This window comes from Globicephala melas, chromosome 6 (genome assembly GCF_963455315.2).
Source record: "Globicephala melas chromosome 6, mGloMel1.2, whole genome shotgun sequence".
NCBI classification, from domain to species: domain Eukaryota; kingdom Metazoa; phylum Chordata; class Mammalia; order Artiodactyla; family Delphinidae; genus Globicephala; species Globicephala melas.
Genome location: NC_083319.1, coordinates 6,589,513 through 6,616,515, shown reverse-complemented (window position 1 = coordinate 6,616,515; position 27,003 = coordinate 6,589,513). Strand labels below are relative to the sequence as shown.

The 27,003-nt window shown below is 42.5% G+C and overlaps 2 protein-coding genes across 21 annotated transcripts in view; one reads left to right on the top strand and one right to left on the bottom strand.

Annotated features, from left to right (window-relative positions):
- FNBP1 (formin binding protein 1) overlaps window positions 1–26,691 on the bottom strand; it is a 146,239-nt gene extending 119,548 nt beyond the window's left edge. For 18 of the 19 annotated variants that reach the window (XM_060300305.1, XM_060300303.1, XM_060300304.1 and 15 more), the window contains exon 1: window positions 20,627–20,912. In XM_060300305.1, the coding sequence (XP_060156288.1) occupies window positions 20,627–20,650 (24 nt within the window). In that variant the 5' untranslated portion in view covers window positions 20,651–20,912. Of the gene's footprint in view, window positions 1–20,626; window positions 20,913–24,845; window positions 24,904–26,176 lie in introns of those variants that run through there. The other variant, XM_060300306.1, reaches the window with a different exon arrangement.
- A 62-nt stretch (window positions 26,692–26,753) lies between these two features.
- GPR107 (G protein-coupled receptor 107) overlaps window positions 26,754–27,003 on the top strand; it is a 79,764-nt gene continuing 79,514 nt past the window's right edge. For both annotated transcript variants that reach the window (XR_009564234.2, XM_030838566.3), the window contains exon 1: window positions 26,754–26,950. Coding sequence is in view for 1 of the 2 variants with exons in the window: in XM_030838566.3 (XP_030694426.1) it covers window positions 26,810–26,950 (141 nt within the window). In the remaining variant the exon portion in view is untranslated. The remainder of the gene's footprint in view (window positions 26,951–27,003) is intronic.

The following is a 27,003-nucleotide window of genomic DNA, read 5'->3' as shown; positions in this document are numbered from 1 at the left end:
TTCTGCCCCCTGAAAATCTGAAGTACGGACTTTATTTCAAGCAAGTAAGAATCATCTTTTGCTAGCTAGAAATAGTAAAATAATACATTAAAAAAGACAATCAAATCATCATATTTTTCCCCAGACAAAAGCCAACATACACCAGCCAAGCTGATTTTTTGGATTGAACTAACAATCAGATTGCACTGGTTTCATAAAAAGTCTTTATGAGTTTAACAGTGATTTTGGATGAAAGATACACCCATGGAGTGATTTAAGAAAATATTTTGGAATACCAATTTTGTAATTTGCTCTGATGTTTACTAAAATCAATGAGTAAAGTTCCAAAAGAGATCATTATGACTGCGCCATCTGGAGCCCAAACTGCCACACAAATTCAAATCTGACAGTAATTAACTGGAAAGAAATAAACAATACCATCCCTGCTTGTTTTGTTGTTTGTTTTGGTTTTCTGAATGATGGCTGGCCAGGAAGGAACCTCAAATTTTTCAAGTGGTCAAATGCACAATGCTGATTTTATCTCTATAAACACTGAACTATTTTAACAGGACCCCACTAGATTAAAAACAAAACAAAAAAGTCTACAGAACTTGAAAGTAACTACTACAAGTCCCTTATAAAGCTGTTCTGATGATTTGCCATTTAGGCAACAGAACTATGTTTTAATCATATTTCTCCATGTGGATACTAAAGGGGAAATCCCCGTTGGCTGTGAAAACCCTAGCATGACACACATGCCACGAACAGCAGTGATTCTGCCTAGGAGACAATGTCATATGTGCTTATTTTCACATCAGCAACATACATGAACACAGATTTTCTCATTTAATCGGGGGTACTTTAGAAATGCCCTCTAACTTTTCTTGTGTTAGGCATTTTTCCCCCTTTTTCCTTTACTAGGTGTTGTCTATTTGAGACTATTAGTGCAATAATAACTTTAAAACGACTGTTTCTGTAACACAAACTACCTCACGTCAACATAAAACCAAAGGGTACTAAGAATTTAGTAACAACACCAAAAATTACCAATAGGAAGAGAGCATTACTATGCTATGCCAACTCAGCAGAGATAGAGTCCAATTCAAACCTTAAGTTTCTTGTACTCTGCTCTGAATGCCTTAACAGATTCAAGGGAGGTTAGCACTCCAGAACTTTGAAAAGCTGCCATTTTCTCAAGTGGCAGGCAGCCTTCAGCCCTTCATTCCCACTGCAGGAACAACAGAGAATATAAAACCCACTGGCCCCTGTAGATCGTGGGTGTCAGCATACAGCCAGAGTTAGTTCTAACATCCTCTATTACTGAGATGAATTAAAATCACTGTTAAATAGATTCCCATAGATTCCCACCTCTGTTTAAAAAAAAAAAAAAAAGACTTCTCCAAAATAATCTCAAATTGCCGGCTACTTTTCCAAAGTGCTTCTGACCTAGCATAAAACTGGTTATTCAGAACAGATGGGTTTTTAGGTGTTGAAAAATTATGATAGCAATTTCTAGATATCTCATACCTATTCAACTTAAGGACAGCTGTCAGGTCTTTTCATACCCACCCCCTCGGCACCTCGCTCGGTGCCTTGCACAATGCATGTTTGTGGAAGTGAGTTATAACACAGGTAAACTGAATGATGTTTACGGTCAATCTAGCTATAGTGGCTTTAGAAAAAGAGAGAACCAAATAGTTATTTTCGGTCCCATGATGCAATTACAGTAAGGTGTGAAAAAGTCAACCTTGACAGCTCACTCTCAGTTCTATTCTCTTCTACTTCAGAACACTATCATTAGCCAATTTAACTGAAAGCCACTAAATACTGGTTTGGGTAGATAGCTTAACAACTGATTTGGTGAAAAATTAATTTTGCAGAGAGAACAGTTACCAGTTAATTTTTTGAGTTCAGTCTGATGTTGTGGGTGTATTTTTAAATAGCACCTAATATACCCTTGGAAACTTTTTTGCAACAAGAGTTCTTAGTCACTAAGGAGACTTCAAACATGACACAGCAATCCTTTAATTATTTGGAAAACATTTCTAGAACCCTTCTGAGAAGCCTAAACTCAATTGCTTTATACGGTGTTTACAATGGATTTTAAAGACCAAGGAGCTTCCCAGATGAGCTGTTTGCCATCTTAGAGATAACAATTATGCCCAGTACCAGTCTGTTTTTTTATCTTTTTTTCTTTTAAATTGAGGTGAAATTCACATAACATAAAATTAACAGCACTCGATTGTTGAGTGGATATCAAAACGTTTGATTACACACAGTTAGGGAAAACTCTTAATACGTGGCTGGTGAGAGCACAATTGTTAGACCCTCTTTGGAGGGTGGTTTGGTGATACTTATCTAAGTTCTTGGTATTTATCCTCCAAATATACTTACATGGATGTAAAATAACACATATAAGACTATTAATCTGTACTATGTTTAATAGGAGAATGTATTGAAGACAATTTAGTGACCATAGCAAATTTCAATATATCCATAGGATAGAATTTTATTTATTAAATAAGAATTAAGTTACATTAAGAAGAATGAGGCATGTATAGCACGGGAAATTATACTCAATATTTTGTAATAACCTATAAGGGAAAAGAATCTGAAAAAATATATATTATATACATATATGTATAACTACATCACTTTGCTGTACCCCTGAAACTAACACAACATTGTAAATCAACTATACTTAAATTTTTTTAAAAAAAGGAAAAAAGGGGAAAAAAAGAAGAAGAATGAGGCAGCTAAGGAAAACAAAACAAAACAAAACACCAAGATATTATAAGCGATAAAAGTAAGGTTAAAAAAAAGTGCGAATAGTATACTAACATTTGTATGGGGGGAGGGGCATCTGTTTATAAATGCTTGATAGCTCTCTGGAAGAATTCACAAAAAACTGGTAGCAGTGGTTGCCCCCAGGGAGGAAAAGAGGTATATGGTCTATTCAAATACATAAATAAATTCAACACGTAAATAAGAAAGAAATCGTGCTTTTGAAATCATGACTTCTCCCCAGTTTGGCTGCTTTAACAGAGTCTTCTCTCATGGCTGAGCTCTCAGAGTTCATTTAAGTGTGGAAATGCGTGAAGTATATTACGGGGACAAAACGACACACAAGTAGGGTTGGCGGGAGGAGGTGAAGGGGCACGAAGCTACCCCGCGCAAGGGTATTCCCTGTGGAGGGCAAAGCTGGGACAAAGCAGTACAGAGCCCTGGGGGAGAAGCAGGCTGGTGCGCAGGATGGACTGAAAAGGCAGATGTGGCTGGAAGAGAGTGTCTAGGGGCACCGGGTAGGCAGACAAGGTAGAGGACTGTCTAAATTCAGCTTTTACTCTGAGCTGGTAAAGGCCTCCTTAGGTTTGGGCTCAGGTCCGCCCCTCACCCACTGCATAGGCGGTAACCCAGGTTCCTACATGTTCTCCCCACAGTACCCCTTGGAGTTGCCTACAGGATCCAAAGGATGGGTCATCTTTTTAAATCTGGGCATTTAGCATTTACTCAGTTTCTCTGAGCTCAACCTTCTATTGTCATCAGCAAATCTTACATTCCCCCTAGCTAGTCTCTCTTTTCTCCCTTTCTTTCTTTATTTTCAGCCCATATGAGATTGCCTGGTCCCTAGGACGGGCCCACAATTCAAAGATGACCAAGCAAATAGTGTAGAAAATCCTTTAATCTCCCTTTGAGATACTCTAGTCTCTGCCACATTGAAAAACCAAGTTAAGTATAATCTTCAGCTTGGCCTACATTTGCAATCATTTAACAGCCAGCCCCACACTCCAAGCATGTGACCTGAGTGTGGTCTATACCTCAAACAAACACGATTTATTTGTAAACAAACAGATCTTTTTACAGACTACCAGACATGGGTAACACTTAACTGAGCACTGCTGATAGAGGTAATCCTTTGCCCAATTCTGCAACTGACTCTGCAATTGATTAAAGTTTTTAATCTTCTTCTTCTTCTTTGGTCATAATCAAAGAATGTATAGATCTGCTTGAAATTATCAGAAACATTCTTTATCCCAGCCAACTCTTTCCAATGTCTTTCATCTAGCTGAGGGTTTCCTTCTCATCTAATTAGCTTTTCCTTCCACTTTCTCAATTATCAGCACTTCATAATCCAAAAATAATCCAGAAAGTAAAGAAAAAAGTCATCAACCTGCATTTCATTTCCATCAGGTGCCTGAATATTTTTATCTAGAAATGAAGCACGTGCCTAAAGTTTTTCTGGAATGGTCTTATTTATCTACCTTATTTACCTACTGATCTACCAAAGTGACAAAATAAATTAAACATCAAGCCTTTCAGGTTTCTCAGCCAAAAAGCTTTTGTTCAGCAAAACAGTCCCTGATATTTCTGCTTATAGTGTCATACCCAAGACATTCAATCCATGTACTGAGTGCCTGACAACTTAAGGAATGTGCCTAATGATTCTATTTCTGTGTCACTTTTTGAATTGTTGAAACTTTTACAAACCTCCTATTAACATTATTGGCATTTCTTTGGGCTACAATGTGGGAACTATACATAAAATTTCTAAATAGAGTTTCTAGCCTTGGAAGTAGTTACTCTACCATAATTGACCTTGATGTAGTCTCCGTGTATTATGAATCAGTACTCCCGGGACAACCACTTCCAGTGTCAGTTGATCCTGGAACTCGGATTACCCTAGAACACTTGAGTTGAAGAAACTTGAGGTCATGCAGTCTAATTTACACCCAATTCACTGGTCATGTCTACAAAACCCCCAACAAAGAAGTATTCATTCAGTTTCTTCTCAACATGGAACCCAAGACGTGAACCCAAATATCACCACAACCAGCAACATACGAAGGTGAGTAACAATAGCCAATGCTCATAAAGCTTATTGTGTCGGACATTTAGTGCTCTAAGTATTCATTAACTCATTTAATGTTCTCAATAATCCCATAAAGCAGGCACTATTATTATCCCCATTTTACAGATGAAGGAACTGAGGTTAGATGACTTGTCCCAAATTACTCAGCTAGGTTCATCAGACTATGAACCAAGCAGTCGGCATCCAAACCCATGCTCTTGAACAATATGGCACTGACTAAACTGTAGAAATCTTCTAAGAATAAAACAAAAGAATTAAAAAATAAGCAGCCATTAGAGACTAGAAGCCCAAGTGTTCCACTCAGAGAGTGAAGACAGAGTGAGTAGCAGAGAGACAACGAGACCCATATGCTTAGCTTTAGTCTGACAGATTCACTGCCTCCAGAATATTGATTCTATTTCACAACTAAAGCTACAGAAATTATTGTGTTTTATTTGATATTTCTTCAAAAACACTTCTTTAGTGGATCAGCATGGCTTACATTTCAAAGGAGAGAAGATGAATTATAGGGGGAAAAAACTAGAAAAACCATTTCTTACAAAAAGGATGGGCAATGAAATGTCCTCTTCTGTGGGTCAATGGCTATGACAATAATGTAGAAATTCTTGAGATTTTGTAAAGAATGACACAGCATCATCATAGTCAAAGTGTACAATCTTGTGACAAGAACCTTAGGACAAACTTAGTTTGAGGAGTTTACTTTCTCCTATAAGTCTTCACGTCAGAGCTTCTCACTTTCCTATTCCATCATCTTCAGAGAAAGTAAACATAGATACTTCTTGAATGTTCCCCAACTTTTCAATTTCTTATTTGAAGGGATTTCTTCAGAGAGAAAGTGATTTTATTTTATTTTTAAGAAAAGGACACATGGTAGCCCTATTCTTAAATAACTAAACAAGGATAGTAGTAGTATTATCTAGCCTGACATCCAAAGATATTGTTCTAGTTGTTATTGTATAAGAAATCAGCCCCAAAACTCAGCTGGAGAGAACCATTTAATTATAGGTCAGCGATTTGACAGGGACAATTTGTCTCTGCTCCTCCGTGGCTGGGGCCCCAGCTGGAAAGGCTTGAAGGCTGTGGGGACTTGATTGCGAGAGGGTACAATCATCAGGACACCCTTCACTCAGGCTGGCCGCTGATTACATTTGTTCGGCAAAACCTCAATTGGGTTGTCAGCTGGAACCCCTACAGTTGACTTCTCCACATGGATTCTCTATGTGGGCTGCTTGGGCTTCCTAACAATATGGTGCTTGAGTTCTAAGCGGAAGCATCCCAAAAGAGCAAGGCAAAAGTGCATGGCATATTTATGATCCTGCTTCAGAAAGGATCACATGGCATCATATGGCACCATTTCACCATATTCTACCCGTCAAGGAAGTCACAGAGATTTGCCTAGGATCAAGGGGAAGGGATGTAAGCCCTCCCCTTCCCCTCAGTGGGAGGAGTCTCAACGTCACACTAGAAGAGCACGTGGAATTGGAGATACTGCTGTGGCCATCCTTGCAAAACAGAATCTGTCACACATATGAAGTAGAGCTCCCCCCAAAATCAGGTCAATTTGGTGATCTAGTATTGCTGATTTTAAACTATCTCCGAGAAATGTAAAGAGGAAAAGTAAGCAATATATCAGGTACGACAGAGATCTAAGTCAACGCAGTGTAAACTGAATAATTCTAAACATTTGCTAATCATCTCCAAAGCAAATAGGCAGCTTTCAAAGAAGTAAAATTGAAAATCTTAGACCGTCTGCAAAAACCTATTAAAATGATGCATGTGTGACATTAATTTCTAATTATTACCCAAAACTCACTACCCATCAGTGGCCATTTATTTTTATTTTTTCATTTACAAGTTGGTACATTAGTGTTATTTCTACACCTATCGAAGCTTCAGGAGCTGTTGATTATGCTCATATCACAATTTACAAAACCAATCAACTCTTAATAGTCTATGCCCCTCCTAACCTAAACCAAGTTTCCCATCATGATTCTCAGTAAGGCAAACAGTTCAGCAAACAGGGAGCACAGCCACTGTCCAAAAGGGCAACATATTATGACAGTTTTTCCAAGTGACAGAGTTCTAAAGTTAAATAAGAGTGCTTGCAGGAATATAACTATGGCAAGAGCTTAGAACTTTACCATTATAATTCTAGCTTTTCCTACTTACATTGGGTAATCAGATCCAAACAGACCCAAACAGCTTGGATCTGTTCCCGGAGCTCCAGATGCATACATTTAACCAGCTACTAGATACAAGATACTTAGATAGCTAATAGGCATCTTGCAAAATGTCCAGCACTAAAATTCTGTTCTTTTCCCCATCAACCCTAATCCTACTGTTTTCAGTCTCTCAAAGCCTTATTTTTCTCCATAGCATTTATCATTATTAGATACATTAGCTATACCCTTATACTTGCCTTTAGATCACATATATTAAGGCAAAAATTTTTTTTCTGTGGTTTACTGCCATTTTCCCTTCGCCTAGAGCAAAGGGAAATATGCCTGCATATAGCAGGTGGTCAATATTATTGTTGAATGAATTATGACTTATCTGGGTCCCTGAGTAAATCACAAGGAGAGAACCAAGGAATGAAGGGATAAAGGAATAAAGGGTACCTTAGAACGATTATGCTTGTAAGTGGTTGACAGGGTAAGAAAGTAGCTCCAAAATATTGCTAGAATTTAAATTTTTTGTAAAGAATAAAAATGAGCAAAAGCTGAGAATGTATGCATAGGAATCTCAGTGTTAAATCATGCTACCTAAGCCACATCAGAATTACCGAGGAGAGCTTTTAAATTTATTGATGCTCATTCTTGCCAGTTTGGGAAATGTTGGATGGAATCTCAGGGATGCAAGATGGAATAGAGATTAGAATTTAGAAGGTCTAAACATAACCAAAGGGACCTCCCTGGTGGCGCAGTGGTTAAGAATCCGCCTGCAGGGGACACAGGTTTGATCCCTGCTCTGAGAAGATCCCACATGCCAGCAGAGCAACGAAGTCTGTGCACCACGACTACTGAGCCTGCACTCTAGAGCCTGCGAGCCACAACTACAGAGCCCGTGTGCCGCAACTACTGAAGCCTGTGCACCTAGAGCCCATGCTCCACAACAAGAGAAGCCACCACAGTGAGAAGCTCCGCACCGCAAGGAAAGTAGCCCCCACTCGCCTCAACTAGAGAAAGCCTGTCCGCAGCAACGAAGACCCAGTGCAGCCAAACTATCTGTCTGTCTGTCTATCTAGCTGTATAACCGAATACCCTGTAGTCTGTCTAAAGAAAGGATAGATTAAAAGGAAAGGGAGGGCTTCCCTGGTGGCACAGTGGTTGAGAGTCTGCCTGCCAATGCAGGGGACATGGGTTCGTGCCCCGGTCCGGGAGGATCCCACTATGCTGCGGAGCGGCTGGGCCCGTGAGCCACGTGGCCGCTGAGCCTGTGCGTCCGGAGCCTGTGCTCCGCAGCGGGAGAGGCCACAACAGTGAGAGGCCCGCGTACAGAAAAAAAAAAAAAAAAAAGGAAAGGGAATCACTACATAGCATCTGTAAAAACAGACTCTATTCTATCCTTAATGTAGATCTATCCCTCTAGAAGAGATAGATGCCTCAGGCTTCCATAGCTTGGTGTCACAAGCCATTAAATTCCTCCAACTCGATTTTCATTTTATGCTCTCCAAGTAACTGTGTATAGAATTTAGCCTTCCACATAGATTAGCCTTCAGGGAAAAAATGTGCACTTCAGCAAATATGAATAGCTAGTCTCCTTATGGATATACTTCTCATTATAAATTTGAAACTTGCATTCTGGTTTGTGCATCAGTCTTGGGAGTTCGGTTAATGTGAGTCACCTCCAAGGCATACTGAAAATACCAACTCTGTTAGCTTAAAAGAGCTGAGGAACAGACACTGGTAGCCCTATCAAGGTTGTACTGAGCAGAAACAAAGAGAGGGCAAGAAAGAAAGAAGTGACTGTAGGTTTTGGTTTTGCATCCAACTGGAGAAAAAAACCCAAAAAAACCCGAGGCTGATATACTTACTACTTAACCCACTAGCCAGAGCAGTGAATTGACCTCATCCTGCCGATGCCCTGGCTCACCACTCACGATGTACACTGCCAGGTCTTCTCTCGGCATCCAAGACTCCTTAGCAATTCATTTTCATCAATTCTACCCTTATAAAAATGTGGAGGGGTACTCTCTGCTCTAACTCACAGGATTAATGCAATTAGCCAATTAGCCTAGTCTAGCCCGAAGCTATCTCCCTCCTTTCCAGTCCTCTCCACACGGCAGTAAGGAGACTGACAATCTAGCCCCATAGCAACTGCTTTCAGCAGTTCAAGCGTGGGTGCCTTGTATGCCCTCAAGGTAAAGCCATAGTCACCTGGTTTCAGCTACAGTCTACCTTTCCAGGCTCCTCTTCATGTGCTCGGCTCATTCTGGAGCTCTGTGTCCTGTTACACTTATAAGCCTTTGGACATGGCATCTACTCCGTCCTCCAGAAAGACTGTCTAGATCACCCTCCCAACCTGACCGCCTCCCTTCACCTGTGTAACTTATCAGTCCTTCAGGACACCATAGAGATGTCATTTCTTCCCCAACTGAGTTATACTCCTGTGTACAAGTTTCCATGTAGTTACCCTACCTTAGTCCTTGTCACACTGTACTGCAACTTCCTATCTATGTTTCTGCCCCCCCCCCAACTAGACTATAAGCTACTTGTAGGCAAGAACCATGTCTGGGCACTTAGTAGATGCTCAAAGAATAAATAGATACTTTGGACAAAAATATGGACATCTCAATCATTCTCATCTCTCTTGTCTGATACAATTTTTATAATTTTGGTCTCTTCTTTTAGGTACTAAAGTCACATTACTTGCCACCAACATCACCTGTCCCTCTGCCAAAAACGGTAATGGCAATTAAGAATTACATGTATCCTGGGAATTCCCTGCAGTCCAGTGGTTAGGACTCTATGCTTTCACTGCCGTGGCTGGGGTTCAGTTCCTGGTCGGGGAACTAATAAGATCCCACAAGCTGAGCAGAGCAGCCAAAAAACAAAACAAAACAAAAAATTACATCTATCCTAAGATGATAGGGAGACTTTTCATGTACACTCTAGTATTGTTTGAAAATTGAACAATGCAAACAGATTGCTTTGCTAGTTTTAAAAATAAGTAAATTTTATTTTATTTTTAAAAATTTATTTATTTTGGGCTGCACTGGGTCTTTGCTGCTGTGCCTGGGCTTTCCTCTAGTTGTGGCGAGCTAGGGCTACTCTTCGTTGTGGTGTGTGGGCTTCTCATTGTGGTGGCTTCTCTTTGTTGCGGAGCACGGGCTCTAGGCGCGTGGGCTCAGTAGTTGTGGCTCGCAGGCTCTGGAGCGCAGTCTCAGTAGTTGTGGCACACGGGCTTAGTTGCTCCGTGGCATGTGGGATCTTCCCGGACCAGGGCTCGAACTCGTGTCTCCTGCATTGTCAGGCGGATTCTTAACCACTGCACCACCAAAGATAAGTAAATTTTAAATTTAAAAATTCAGTCATGCTGGGCTTCCCTGGTGGCGCAGTGGTTCGAGCCCTGGTCCGGGAGGATCCCACATGCCGCGGAGCAAATAGCCCCGTGAGCCACAACTACTGAGCCCGTGTGCCACAACTACTGAAGCCCACGTGCCTAGAGGCCGTGCTCCACAACAAGAGAAGCACCGCAATGAGAAGCCTGCACACCTCAATGAAGAGTGAGGACTCACCGCAACTAGAGGAAGCCCGCGCGCAGCAATGAAGACCCAACGCAGCCAAAAATAAAATAAATAAAATAAAAATTTTAAAAAAATTCAGTCATGCTGAAAAATACAGTTTACACACATATACACACTCATGAAATACAAATGTCTTTGCCCAAACAACCATTGCCGGGCATTTCCATAGATATCTGTCCTAACACAAATATTTTAAAACTTCTTGGTTCTCTTTGCTAAGAAGAAAACAATCTCAAACTAAGCTGATATGTAGAATAATTCATTAGCTGTCTCAAGCAGCAAATATCCAGCATTTGGGGGGAAATAATGTGACTTCGGTAGATTTTTTTTTTTTTTTAAATGGTATTAATAGCCAAAGAGAACTATCTCCCTCTGAGGGATAACATTTAAATTATCCCTTAAGTAGACCCAAGTATATTGCTAAAAAATTAGTATGGTTAGAGTTTTGCAGTGCATTTTATATTTTTTAAAAAAGGAAAAAGAAAAGAGATAAACATGCATAGTCTCCTATAATCCAGATTTCCTTTCCAAAGCACTGATTTCCAGGCACTTTCCTACTATTAAGTTATTTTATTTTATGGTTAACATGAAAACAGAAATTTAAATCAAAGGACAGACTGCACTGTGCAAACTAGAATTGCTCATTTTTCACAAGTCCCAGTTCCAGCAGGAGAGCTCTGCAATTTGTTCTCAAGGAACAGGATTTTTTTTTTTCCTTTAACCCTCCCCTAGACTCTCCTAAGTACTTCCCCATCACCTCTCATCCAACAGTCTCAAAGCACTTCACAGACAAGCACTGATCTTTATGCTTTCTGTGGAGCCGAAGGCAAGCATCACCACATCACTTTATAGATCGGGAAAAAGGAGGAGCAGAGATGAAGACTTGCGGGACACTAATAAATGCTGGATGAGGCAAGCCATACGGCCCCTGCTTAGCCCTTCCAGGCTGTCTCATCCACCTGCGTGGGCCCACGCCATTTCTCCCAAGGACCGGTCGGGTATTTTAATGCATTCCAGGAACCCACTCTCAGTTTGGGTTGTGCAAATAGAAGTACGAGGGGAATAGCTTCCTGTAAAGGTGCCAAGTTTTCTTTTGCTATTGATATGAAAGGAAATATTTAGTTTCCTGTTTCTCAAGAACCAAAACTTTGAAGCCCTGCATGGGACAGCCAGAGCACCCCCAAAGTGGTCAATATCTAATTCTCTTTGTTTCGTCTCAATTTCATTAAAAATACTTTTCACCAAGACATAATTTTGTTAGACCCCCAAATCAGAAAATTGATATTACTCTTACTAGTTAATACCTTTACAAATTAATTTATTTAAATTAAAAAGAAAAAAAAACTCCGGACTTAAAGGAATGGGGGAAATCACTAGACATATATGAAACACCTGCTAGAACAGGCGCTTCATTCATAATAGTTTCTGTTGCGTTTACAGCACGGTACTGTGAGTCATTGGTTCCTAATGATTCTCAGTGTGAGTAACATGAAATGTTTTAGAAAGCAAAACCTCCATCAGTGATAGGGGAAATATGAGTAATGGAGAAAAGAGGGATTATGAGCTACTAACACAGAAGACGAATTTTTTTAAAACAACATTTGTTTAGTGTTGGGAAAAAAATATTTAAATTCTAGCACTAGCATTCATTGTTTGGGTGGGTCTGGTCTATAAAATGGAAATAAACTCACAGGGTCCTTGTTAGGTTATGAAAGGATGCATTTAAATACCCCAATCAAGGTGTGTCAAGCACTTTACAAGTTGGTTCTCTTCCGTTTTCATACTTTAAAAGATGGAGGGAGAATTTGGGTTCTATGCATGATTCCTCAGAAAGGGAGGGAGTAGAATAGTATTTATTACAGTGTGTGGCGGGGGAGACTGAGGGCTCTAAAAAACCATGCGGCGGCAAAAAGATGAAACAAGAATGCCAAAGATATTGATAATATTGAAGTTGGGTGATGAGTACGTAGGGGTTCATCATATTCTAAGTATGTGTGAAAATTCCTATAATAAAAACTACAAACAATAAAAATACATTTTGATGGTATTAACTTAAAAAAAAAGGACGAGAAGGAGAGCTCTAGAGTCCCAGACATGGGATTGAATCTCTGCTTTCTACTCTGTGAACTTGATAAGTTATTTTACCGTTCTGTGCTTCGATTTCCTCTCTTGTAAAAGGGGATAATGAGGATGTGGCCAGTGCAGAGATGTGCCGCTCAGATCCTTCTTCCAGAAAGGACTCCCTGCCCAGCTGGTTAGAGGACAGCCTCCTTTAGGGTACGGTCTGCTATTTATTTTATTTATTTATTTTTGGCTGCATTGGGTTTTCATTGCTGCGCGCGGGCTTTCTCTAGTTGCGGCGAGCAGGGCCTACTCTTCATTGTGGTGCGTGGGCTTCTCACTGCAGTGGCTTCTCTTGTTGCGGAGCACGGGTTCTAGGGTGCGCGGGTTTCATAGTTGTGTCACGCAGACTCAGTAGTTGTGGTGCACGGGCTCAGTTGCTCCACGGCATGTGGGATCTTCCCAGACCAGGGATCGAACCCATGTCCCCTGCACTGGAGGGCAGATTCTTAATCACTGTGCCACCAGGGAAGTCCTAAGAAATAATTCTTATTAAAAACTTCATGCCAATGATTAGAATGGTGTGTTCAAAGTTTTAAAAAGAAACCACAATATAGCTAATGTGATATTATAGTTTAAATGTGAACAGGTTTTAATAACTTTTGCAGGAAGAAATTGGAAGTTTCATCTATTTTGCTGTTGGCAGTGGTGGTATGAATACAGTGCTAGTATTAAACAATTGAAGTTGTTAAGATTTACATAGCCCATCGACAGACGAATGGATAAAGAAGATGTGGTACATATATACAATGGAATATTACTCAGCCATAAAAAGGAATGAAATTGGGTCATTGGTAGAGACATGGATGGACCTAGAGACTGTCATACAGAATGAAGTAAGTCAGAAAGAGAAAAACAAATATTGTATATTAACGCATATATGTGGAATCTAGAAAAATGGTACAGACGAACTGGTTTGCAAGGCAGAAATAGAGACACAGATGTAGAGAACAAATGTATAGACACCAAGCGGGGGAAGGCGGGGGGCTGGTGGGGGGATGAATTGGGAGATTGGGATTGACATGTATACACTAATATGTATAAAATAGATAACTAATAAGAACCTGCTGCATAAAAATAAATAAATTTAAAAAATTAAAATTAAAAAAAGAATTACATAATTTTTTTTTTCTTTTTTTTTTTGGCTGTGTTGGGTCTTCATTGCTGTGCATGGGTTTCCCATTGCGGTGGCTTCTCTTGTTGTGGAGCACGGGCTCTAGGCACAAGGGTTTCAGTAGTTGTGGCACACAGGCTCTAGAGCACAGGCTCAGTAGTTTTGGCACACAGGCTTAGCTGCTCCATGGCATGTGGGATCTTCCCGGACCAGGGCTCAAACCCGTGTCTCCTGCATTGATAAGCAGATTCTTAACCACTGCGCCACCATGGAAGTCCTGAGTTACATAAATTTAGCATAAACTTTACAGATGAGGCTTATGAGTTAAAAGAATCAATATTAAAAAAAAAAAGAATCAATATTAAAATCTTTTATATTCCCAACTAACTCTTTAATACAATATACATATTTGGCCCTTTATGACTTTTTAATTTTTTTTACCTAGACACATCACCAGGCTCAAGCTAGTATGACTATGTATTACTAAATCAGGAAACAAATATTGCATTACAGACACTAATTCCAGAAGACTTCACACCCACATTCCAAAATCTAATTAATTTCCCAGGGCATACGTGTATGCTTGGTAGCTTGCAATTTTTAAGTGTCAAAATAAAGCCTTATTTTTAAATGTGGGTGGTGTTGATGAAACGAGTATGAGTAATACTTGCAGGAAACACAATATTAGCTTTAGCAAGGAAGTGGGTGATATTTGAATAGTCCTTCAAAGAGGCACTTTCCATGTCACACCAATGTAAAGCAAGAGTTCTAATGTGGTCACATGGTAAGCACAGACAAAACCCCTTACCGTGCTTGAAACACAGTTTTACCTACCAAAAATGCAATGTTCAGGATGATATCTAACGTATAAAGTGAAGGCAACAAGCTGATGGGTAAATTTCCAACCATAGAATCACCTGACCACCCCTGTTTTGTTTAATATCTACTAACCAGAGAGACAAATATCATATCACTTACATGTGGAATCTAAAAAAATGATACAGATGAACTTATTTACAAAACAGAAATAGACTGGGGGTTCCCTGGTGGTCCAGTGGTTAGGACTTGGTGCTTTCAATACTGTGGGCCCGGGTTCAATCCCTGGTCGGGGAATGAAGATCACACATGTCCCGAGCTGCACGGCACAATAAATAAATAAAGACAAACAAAAACAGACTCACAGACATAGAAGACAAACTTCTGGTTACCAAAAGGGAAAGGGGGGGGCGGGGAGGGATAAATTAGGAGTTTGGGATTAGCAGATACAAACTACTATATATCAGCAAAAAAGATAAACAAGAAGGACCTACTGTATAGCACAGGGAACTATATTCAATATCTTGTAATAACTTATAATGAAAAAAATGTGAAAAACAATATATATATATCACTGAATCACTTTGCTGTACACCTGAAACATTATTTTTTGTTTGTTTGTTTTTGGGTTTGTTTTTTTTTTGGCGGTACGCGGGCCTCTCACTGTTGTGGCCTCTCCCGCTGCGGAGCACAGGCTCCGGACCCGCAGGCTCAGCTGCCATGGCTCACGGGCCCAGCCGCTCCGCGGCATGTGGGATCTTCCCAGACCGGGGCACGAACCCGCGTCCCCTGCATCGGCAGGCGGACTCTCAACCACTGCACCACCAGGGAAGTCCCTGAAACATTATAAATCAACTACACTTCGATTACAGAAAATAAAGATTAAAAAATAAACTAATTTAAAAAAATCTACTAACCAGAAAAGACTGTGCAAACCCTGTTTTAATAGAGAGGCAGGGACGACAGAATTAAACTTGATTTGGTCTATTTTTTGAGGCAGTGCTGCTCTGCTCACCGAAGTGCCAAGAGTGATGTCTCCCCTGTTGGTCTTGCCATGTTTATCCCAAACAGAAATCTCTGAAGGATTAAAGAAGAAGGAGCAGGAGAAGAGCTATGAACTGTTGTTAGTACTCTACTCCATTTAGTACTGGGCAGTAAGAAGAGGTACTAATTCTCCAAATCCTGCAACTATTAACAGTCCATTAGGGCTTCCCTGGTGGCGCACTGGTTAAGAATCCGCCTGCCAATGTAGGGGACACAGGCTCGAGCCCTGGTCCAGGAAGATCCCACATGCTGTGGAGCAACTAAGCCCGTGTGCCACAACTACTGAGCCTGTGCTCTAAAGCCCACGGGACACAACTACTGAAGCCTGAGAGCCACAACTAGTGAAGCCTGCACGCCTAGAGCCCGCGCTCCGCAACAAGAGAAGCCACCGCAATGAGAAGCCCGCACACCGCAACTGGGCAATGAAGACCCAACACAGCCAAAAATAAATAGATTAATTAATTAATTTAAAAAATTATTTTAAAAAAAGGTCTAGAGGGACTTCCCTGGCGGTCCAGTGGTTACGACTCCTCACTTCTGAACTAAGATCCCACAGGCCGTGCAGTGTGCCCCGTGCCCCCTGCCCCCCAAACAGAGATCTAGACTGTGTATTTGTGAGGAAGCAGCATAAATCTCTGGACCTTCTGCTCAATTTTGCTGTGAAACTATAACTGCTCTAAAAAATAGTCTATTTAAAAAAAAACGGTGCCTAGAATTATTTTTTAAAAAATGTTTACAACTGCCAAAGTGCAGAAAGGCATTAAAACTACGCTCCCATTACTTTAAAACAGCAAATGTTAAAACAAAATGAAAAAAAGGATTCATTCATTTATTCAATAAATATTTCTTTCTTTCTTTTTTTTTAATATATATTTTTATTTTTGGCTGCACTGGGTCTTCGTTGCTGCCCGCGGGCTTTCTCTAGCTGCAGTGAGCGGAGGCTACTCTTTGTTGTGGTGCTCGGGCTTCTCATTGCGGTGGCTTTTCTTATTGCGGAGCATGGGCTCTAGGCGCATAGGCTTCAGTAGTTGTGGCAGGCGGGCTTCAGTAGTTGTGGCACGTGGGCTCAGTAGTTGTGGCTTGCAGGCTCAGTAGTTGTGGCGCCCGGGCTTAGTTGCTCCAGTCCCTCAATTGGTCCAGTCCCTTAGTTGCTCCAGTCCCTCAATAAATATTTCTTGAACTCCCGACTGTGAGGCAGGCATTGTTCCTGGTCCAGTTGGTAGACAACTCTTTCACTGCTGCCTCTTAAAGGTTCACACCACAATCAATGTCATTATATTCAACAAATTGTGGAATGCACATTATATGCCTGACACTGTCCTAAAAACGTAGGTTTAAGAAAAAAAATTAAGTACAATCAACACAGGTGGCTTAACATAGTAATATGTTAACCAATATGTATTATTCGGGTCTCTCTGTTTGCTTTCTTGCTGTTATTATTTTGGGCTACTCCATTTCTCATTAGCACCAAAAGAAAGATGGCAGAGAGGACACTAGGAGATAAAGGTAGATTCTATCACTGAGTAAATTTTTAGCCACAAAGAGTAGAACAGTTATAAGGAAAGCTAAAATTTCCAATGGACTTTTTCTTACTTCACATTAATGATCAAGCTTACAAAAAGTTGAGCTGACACTTCAGTAACTTCTCACTTCTTTCTAACATGTAGGTACAAAACCAAAAAAAAAAAAAATTCAAATGTAAGAAATTCTTGCTTTGCCATTTCTCCAATGACCAGTCACAATTTCAACAAGTCAGTGAAAACTATTCAGCCTATTAACATGACTTTTTAAACAAAGTCTTGAGTAAATGCATTTTGGTTAATTTTGGTACAGAAACAATTTTACCCTAATCACTTTAAACCAGCCATTTATACTTTGTTATAACTTCTGATATAAAATAGAAAGCCCCTATTTTAATACAATCTAATCCAATAAAGTTATTACCAATTATGGGTTTTGAGTCCATTTTTATGATTGCCTGATAACTTCCTGACATTTCATGATTTCTCAAAAACGTCCTAGGATATCAAAGTTTATGCCTATGGAGAGGTTAAAAAAAAAAAAAGGAGAAAAGAGAACGGTTTTACTCTGTCTACAAAGCAGGATGTGGCTAAGAACAGGTCTTTAATGTAAAGTGCATGTTAGAAACCTGTCGTTTTGAAAAGCCTGCATGCACATTGGCTGGCATCCTAAAATATGTGCGAAACTTGATGGCATTTGTGAAGGTCTATGAAAGCTGCAAACACCTATTACAAAGAACTCGTGGCTACGGAACCAGAGCTCCTTCTCTCTCCATATGGAAGCATCATTCTGCCAAGTTAGGCCTGAGCGCCCCATCATTATCTCATTACCTATGTGCATGATCCCCACAGCCACCATTCAAGGAAAACCCTCAATCACAGCCCTGCCAGGCTGCCCATTGCTGCCCAACACACCACACAACGCTGAGTCTCTCACCACCAGAGAACTGGAGGTTTATTTTTCAGAATATTTCATTATTCTAATTTTTTAAAAAATCTCAAATATTAATAAAACAAGGCAACTGGAAACAGACATTTCGTTCCCCTTCTACTTCTTGGAATTTAAACTCAGATTTTGCACTTCTCTTAGCACAAATTATGTGATCATTCTTTTCCCTCTATTAACCTCCAAGCCACTCAAGGGCAAAGGGCAATACTCTACTGGAATGCCTTTTTCTTTTTTTTAACTCTTCGCTGACATATACTTGTATAGAGACAACGGATGAGTCATTCTTCCTCATAAACTTAAACACAAGTGAAAAAAATTCTCAATTAGTTTAAAGTCTTTTCCAATTATTTTCACTGTAGGAAATTTCACTGTAGGAAAATTTCACTGTAGGAAATTTCAAGCATAGACAGTAGAAAGCATGGTATCACAAGTCCTCCTGTACCCATCACCCAGCTTCAACAATGACCAACTCCCAAGCACGTTCCCTTCATCGACATCCCCATCCACTACCACCCCAAATTCTTTTGAAGCAAGTCCAAGATTTCCTTTCATTCATATATATTCCAGTTCCGACTGATTTTCAACAACTTCCTGTCTTTGCCTTCCTTCCCACCCTCTACCTCCAAAAAGAAGTGTACAGAATACAGGTGATTGTAGCTATTTAACTGGTTTTCTTCTCTTAGCTACCCCCCCCCTTCTGGATCACCTTCTATAACGTTCACCAACATCACCGTGAAGTGCCCACCATTGTGTTCAGTTCCTTTAACTACAGCCTATTTCACTCAGAAATATATTGTATTCCCCCCACCCCAATAATTCCTTTCTCTAGTTTGAACAAGTGAAAAAAAAATCGTGCCAAATTTTCTATTCTCTTGATGAAAAATTACTTCTGATTTGTTCCCCTCATCCCAGAAAAGGTAAAAAGAGCCAAATGGAGTGGAGAAGGAATAGAAGACAGAAATTCAACACTTAAAATGGTAGATTCCGCCTAATTGGCCGTGTGTAAATACTTAAAACCATGTGTTACTTTATTTTTTAAATGAATATTTGTAAACATCAGTCGAAAATTGGAGTCCCTTTTGATAGAGGATGTTTATAAAATGAGTTATCTTCATGTAAGGGAGCTATTGCCTTCAGGATTTTGGTTCTAATACCAGTGGCTGTTTCTGAGCCTAAGAAATGGTTATGTAAAAACAATTAAAGCAAAAAAAAAAAAATTAAGGGAGGATGCACTGTTTCTATAGCTGCTCTAACCTTGTTTTATTTTGACGTGAGATTTCCTCGCCTCAGCTCAGAGAGCAGCCACCACCCCACGCTTTCTCCTCCACGCCCTTTACAAATGGGATTCCGATGGGAGGCACTTTCGAGTTCATCATGGGAAACGTCTCATCTTGAGAATACTTCAGGGCGATAATTGAGATTTCATCTACTCCTCCCTCTGAACTCTGCTCTGCCCATCCCTTGCCTAGTGATTGCCTCAGGAATCCAGAGGAAGGCAGGGAAACAAGCTCCAGTCCACAAGCCTCTGCCTCTCCTCCCCGAGGACGGCCTGTGCACCGCCTTGGCATCCTCCTGTCGCCTTGGTCCGGGGAGAGGAGCTTCCAGACGGCACGCTACTTGTTTATCCATCCGCGCCCCAGGTTAAGAATCCCGGCGGGGCGCTCCCTACCCCAGTTTAGACTCTTTCCTCTGAGCAGTTAAAAAATATAAAATCTACCCCGCGAATGCCTCTTCCTGAAGGTGATAACACCAGATCTCCCTCTAACTCCGACTACTTTCCTCTCCAGGCCAAACGCCGCAGTCCCCACATCAAATCGAGGATCTGAGCTGCCCCTCAAAAAATCACAAGTGCACCCCTAGACCACCACAGTGCAAACGTCCTCGCCACTAGGAGGAAGACACCAGTTCCCGCCCCTGCGCCCCAAAACCCAAGACCCGGGACCGGCCCCGCCTGGGCCGCCCCGCCCCCCGGAGGAGCGCCCGACCCTCCCGCACCTCCACGAAGAGAAAGCAGCCGAGGACCTCAGGTCTGGGCGCCGAACACCGAACGCAGCCCTGAAAATCCCCGGGCCTCCACGCCCCCATTGGGTCGGCCCGCGACGCATCGGTTACTCGCTCCGGGGGATTAAGGCTCTTCCCAACACACACCGCTGGCCTCGGGGCGCCGAGGAGAGGGAGTCCCGCCCGCGCCTCCGGCTCAGGCCGCGGGGGGACCCTGATCCGAACCCCCTGCTCGGGCCGCCGGGGACCCACCCCAGCGCCCCTCACCTCCGAAGGGCGAATCTGGCTCGCACCTCCTGCTCAAGCCAAGGCCGACGAGAGGCTCCCGTACCAGCGCCTACCCCCAGGCCGCCGGGACCCCGACCAGCGCGCGGTCGCCTCCACCCGGGCAGCCCGGCCCGCGCCCCGCGCCCAGGCGCGCCAGGCACCTTCCCCAGCATCCCGGCGGGCCCAGCCCCTCACTCACCCAGAGCTCGGTGCCCCAGCTCATGGTGCAGGGGGCGGGAAGGGGCGCGCCGCGCGGCAGGCGCGGCTCTCCAGTCCCCCTCCCAGGCGATCCCTTCGCCCCTCGAGATCCCCGCGATCGAGGAAAGCCCGTGCCCGCGCGGTCGCCGCCTCCTCCGGCTCGCCGCTCCTCGCCTTGAGTCTCCTCGGCGGCTCCTCCTCCCCTTCGCTCCTCAGCAAAATGGCCCGAGGAAGCAGCAGCCGCGGTCGCCGCAGCGCCCGCCAGCCCGCCCGCCCCACAGCCGGAGAGCAAGGGGCGGGGGAGGGGCGGGAGGGGGCGGGACTGCAGCCGGGGGCGGGGTCGGCCTGACAGCTCGCGCACGCGCGCGCCCCGCCCCCGGCCCCGGCACCACCTCCCCCTAGGGGCCCTCCGCCCCGCCCACGCGGCCCGGGGGTCCGGAAGGACCCGGAGGGAGGAGGGGGGACCGCCGGGACTTGGAGGCCCGGACCTTCCCCCCCAACCCCCCCGATTTTTTTTATTACTTATTAGCAACCACACTCTCTGCTCTTAGGACAACCACTCGCCTTTAAACATAGCCGGCCCCTGTTATTACGGGTGCTCTGCAGAGGCCTGAGGTTGCTGCCCTGCGCCGACCGCCGCTTTGAATTTCAGGACCATACTTTTCCCTGGCAGCCATTCACACCGACAGGAGTTCGCTGGCATGGTGTTTCCCCACCGCTCGGGAACCGTGGAGGCCCGAGGAGCCTTGCAGCCTTGCGCGGTGGGAGTGGGGCCTGGTACGGTGCTGTGTGTGTACTGCACACAGAGGGACGTCGAGGCAAAGAGCGGCCAAACAGCTTAGAGTTTGATTCCTGGGGAAGGAATCCAGGGGCGCACAACCAGTGATTTCTAATCTCTGAAACCAGTGATTTCCAACTTGTTCGGCCAAGAAACTCTCAGACGTGAAATCACGTTGCCGCTTAGTGGGTAAAAGGAAAGTCGCTGGGTCCACAGATAACGCGTTTGGTTCCAAGCCAGCCTCCCGCACTTACTAGCTGGGTGGCCTCCGACAATGCCTCCACCTCTAGAAGCTCAGAGCCCTCGCCTGACAAATGGAGTTATTTAATAACGTAGCCATCTTGCCATGTGCTGGCGAGGATCAAGGAAATGAGCACCTGTTACCTGGCCTGTTGTTGGTAAACTGAGCTCATTTTTCAGTAGATACGGACTCCTTTTTCTCTGTATTTGGAGGGTCTACACAAATAACATTCCAGGAATGGAGAATTGCTTGAGTTCCAACTCCTTCCTCTGAATCACTAGGCCTTTTCTCCCCAACTTTTCTTTCTTTCTCAGCTAATGCTACTGACTTTTCTGAATAACTGTGGACTCCTAAAATGGGCTCCATTTTAGAAATATTTCACAGTGGTGCATCTCTCCAGTCCCACTACACCCAGCCTCAACCAGCTTATCATTCTCCACGAGAGAGTGGAGCAAGGGTGGTGTTTTACTCTTGCAGATAAACCAAGTTCTACTTCCTTTGTTGGACAGAATTACAATAAATTTAAACTGTCAAAACTGTTTTGGTCTTTTTTCAGTTACAAGTTCCCTCCATCCCCTTGTTTTTAGTGTGTGTATTTAAATATTTTGTTCTCAGTTACCAGGTCTGGGAACTCTTTACCCAAGCCTGCTAGATGTGTAACAATCAGAACTGCCATCCACTTATCTCCCAAGGTAGATTAATAGCCAGAGTGAGTTGGAGGGGTTAGAAATGCAAACAATACTGCACAGTTTAGCTGGCTATTTGGAAATGGTAAGTGAAATGCAAATCATCTAACAAGACCCTGCCTCAGTATTCACCTTAATTTCCCTTCCTACCAAGGTTTAATATTTTTTCAAGTACACTTGACTGCCTTCTAGAAGACTTCTCAAAACCAGAGTGACCACTTGTGAAAAGATGCTAATCAGGAGGAAAAGCAACCTGCTGCTCTAAAGAAGTGAAAGAAGAGGGACAAAGAGGAAGGGACGGCAGAAAAAAAAGAGAGAGACCATATTAAAAGGAAACCTTTTGGGCTTCCCTGGTGGCCCAGGGGTTGAGAGTCCGCCTGCCGATGCAGGGGACACGTGTTCATGCCCCGGTCCGGGAGGATCCCACATGCCACGGAGCGGCTGGGCCCGTGAGCCATGGCCGCTGAGCCTGCGCGTCCGGAGCCTGTGCTCCGCAACAGGAGGGGCCACAGCAGTGAGAGGCCCGCGTACCGCAAAAAAAAAAAAAATAAAAAAAAAATACATGTAAAATGCTTAGCACGTGAGGGCACAAGTATTGGTTCCCTTTCCTTTCCTCTTGTTTTCTGGAGAATTTTTACTTCCTCTATCAAGTAAAGCAATCCTTTAAAGCACTTCTGATGCAGCAAGACAGACTGCCTGAACTACAATTGATTGGCGGTTGTCTATTGGTGAAGTACTCTTCCTAATGAAATTCTGAAGATTTTTTTTTTCCGTTAAAATAGCTTCCATCAGTTTCTAGCTTTAAATTCTCCATTTACTTATCATTCAAACTCTAGTGGAAAAAGCTAAAGTGGGATAAAAGTAGGAACTCTGTGGTGAGTAGAATCTTAAAACTGAAACCAATTTTTGTACCTGATAGTGGAATTCCCCTGAAGTTCTATAAAGATGTGCATAAAATCAGGAAAAACCAGCTGTATGTGGCTGAGCAAGTTACACACTGTGCCACCAAACTGAGGAGTAGTGAATTGGAAATTTTTCTGCAGCCTGCAGGATTCAAGATGGGTCAGGGCCTAGCTTTTCCAAGATCACTCTCTGCAAGGAGAGGCCGTGGGCTTCCCCCATGCCCCAAGAAATGACATTTCAAGCTGAAGAACAAAAGTGACATTTGACTTCTGAATGTGTTGCCAGACCCCAATTTGACTTTTGGTTCGCTATACTGTGTTTATAGAGGGTTTTGGTCTGAAATGTCATCTCTTTTGATAAGAAAGACAAATAGCAATCATAACTGGAGAATATTAACGCAATAATTACATTAAACATCTCTGGAAATTTCTAAACTGATGCTAAACATTATGAATCACACTAGGTTCAAACTACCAATTCTGCTACTAGTGGCAAACTTCAGTGGACCTTGCAAGGTTAGAGGAAATAGAAAAATAAAATCCACTTGACTAAGAGGATAAGGCTGAAAGTCAGATTTAGGAGACAGTATTTCCAGCCCCTCCAGGCCTTTTCAGTCAGTACCTCAAAGTTTAATGCCCCTTTGAAAATGTTGCCAGGGAGAGGCAGGCCTAACTTGTTCTGTTACTCAACAGGTCTGTTCCCAGTTACAGTACCATAATTATGCAAATAATCTGTTCTTGAAACTCTGAAATCATGTGTTTAAATATAAAAATATATAAATAAATATAAAATTGCCAAGATAGCAGTTTTCACAGAATTTGAGAAGTAACTGTCTAATCAATACTTCACTTAAGTCTTTGTAATTTGTGTTCCCTTTCTTACTTCTCTCAATTCCAAGCTAATGACTGGCACAATATAGTTCTCAAATACCTGAAGAAACTATTCCTCATAAACGTCTGGACAGATGCCATTGGTATGTGACCCTGTGAAGGTCACATAATAATTCCCAAGTGAAAAGAAGCAAGGAATAAGAACCCAGCTTTGAGCCCTCGTAAAACTGTTTTCCAGAGACTAAAAGACAAACGTCTTCTACTTTATAAACTAGTTATTATAATATTAAATAAAATTAATATTCTTCCTGATCAATCCGTTTTTAGAAGCCTATTATATTCAAATTTAAAACCAGAGATTCTCAAAAATGGTACCTCACTTTAAAAAGTAAACTATAATAATACTCCAACACTGTAAATTGCCCTTAAAAATGAAACTGCACTTGAAAATCCCCATTTCTTTTAACGATTAGTTTCATACTGAAGTGAGAATCAGCTAACTGCCTTTGGTATTTCCTCTAGATACCTAAAAGAAAGTATCAACTATTTTACATTTCTTCTATGTTCTTTCATACTGCTGATTGTTAAAATACTTCCTGAAAATTTCTCTTGCATTTCACTTGATAACACACTGGTTACTCAGATTCTGGGATTTTATTTTTTGAAAATTTAAAATTATAAGAATTAGAAAGCCATGTACGGTATAGTGCAAGAAGCGCAGACCCTGTTCTGAAGCAGATGAGGCTCCAGTCCTGGTTCTAAAGATGCTTGCCAAAACTTACCCAACTCATTGTGTGATCTTGAGCAAATCACTTGAGTTCCTTGGATTTGTTTTCACATCTGTTAAATAAGGTGAAAGGATCTGTTGATTATCTAAGGACCCTTCCAGCCTCATATGAAATGAAATTTTTGAAACAATTGCAGGACAGGGATTAAGTGCTGGGCTTTATGGGAGAGGCCTGAATGAGAGTCATTTATAAATGATCAGACCATCCTGAATAAATTAATTTATCTAACCAAGTCTTATCTTTAAAAAAGGAACAAAAATATAGATCTTATAAAGATTTTGGTCTTAAATTATAAAATGTACATATAAAGTACTTAGCAGAATATTTGGCAAACTTAATTGCTCAATAAATAGATTAACTATTATCTCCTTTGTGGATTTCTAAAACAATAAAGTTTCTTCTTCTCAGTTTCCTGTAAGATGGGGTAAGATCAGATGAGAATTCTGTTCAAAGAAGTAAGGTTGCATATTCACAATAGACAGCTAAGGATATGAGGTTGGAGAAAGAAGTAAACCACCAAATAGTAAACATTGCCTTTCTAGCTTCTCGGCTACACCTCAGTACCCTGTTTTTGTTCTTGCAGAGGGTGTGACAGAACCTGTACTGGTTTTTGACTCAAGGGAAGAATTCATAGATTCATGACTTTTACTACTATGATTGCACAGCTAAAAGATCTAGGACCCTCCCTCCTCTCTTCTGTACTTTCCCAACTGATTCTTTCTAACCTGAGTGCAGCACTTTAGCTCCATTTAAATATATCATGTTAATTTCAGTTTCTAGGTCCAGTTAAAAACAAAGAATCTGATTCTGTCATAAAACACATTAGTACACTGATAGTCACTCAGTATTGGGATTCCTGGTGGTTTTTATTTTCTCCTCTTTTGCTTAAATGATTGCACACAAGGAGCATGCATTATTTGTGTGGCAAGAAAAACAAAACAAAAACAATGAAAAAAAACTCAAAAAACTAAAAACTAAATAAACCTAGCTAGTCTATTGGCAATTTTAATAAGCACGTTCCTCTACAACTCCTTGATAAAAAATAGTGAGTTGAAGGATTCCTTCCCTTAAAGATCTCCTTACATAAATTTAAAAAATAATAATAAAAAAAGGTCTCCCTACAAATTCCAAAGATAAGAGGCAAAGGAAGTTTCCACACAGAATTAAAAGATTCATACTCTAGTGGTCGGATAAACTAGCATGAAGCAATATAACACAGTATTTAGTAGTTTCCACGTGATTCCCAGTTCAACCTGGAACAAATGACTTGATTTCTTAGAGCTTCAGTTTGCTTACCGGTAAAGGGGGATAATGCTTATACCTACCTCCTATCTCATCAGATTTTTCCAAGGATTAAATGCAAAAATGCACACAAAAGGTCTAACGAAGTGCCTGATAAGGGCTCAATAAATTCCTATCACTACAACCACTTCGTCAAAAATTTCAGTGTGAAGAGCCTCAAAAAAACCAAAGGACTAAAAGACAAGCCACGAACTTGGCATTTTCCACCGAGTCAACGCTGCTCGGGAAATCAGTCCCATCAACGGCCAGGCACCCTGGCGGTACCCCCACCCTTTGGAAAGCGGGGTGACTCGGTGGGCCGAGTCGCGCAGGCCCAAGGTCGCTTTCCAAGCTCCGCCGGGCTGAGGCGACGACCGGGCTGGTCCTGCCCAGCGACTGCTGCCATGGCAACCGCCACAGGGTCCGCACTGGAGGCGCCACCTCTTCTGGCTAAACCTAAAGTCCTCACAGCGGAAGCCAACTGAACGGCCTCGAAGTAGCCAGCTTAGGCCTCTCGGCGACTTCCCGGGCCCCACACTCCAAGAAAAAAGCCACAGTCCCCGCGCCGCTGGCCGCGGAGCCCCTGACCCCCACCTTCCAGGCCCTTCCGGCGGCCGCCGCCCTTTAACCCCCGGAAGTGGGCGGGAGAGGAAGCGGCTGGTGATGCTGGAACAAATATGGCCGCCCCGGCGCCTGTCGGCTCTTCGGGCTCCCGCAGTCCTCGGCTGACCGCCGGCCTTCGGCTGTTCCCACTACTGGGGCTGCTGCAGCTGCTGGTCGAGCCTGGCCTGGGCCGCGTCCACCACCTGGCGCTCAAGGTAAGGCCGACCGGGGCCGGGTAGGAGCGGGCCGGGGGCCGGAGGCCGCGGCC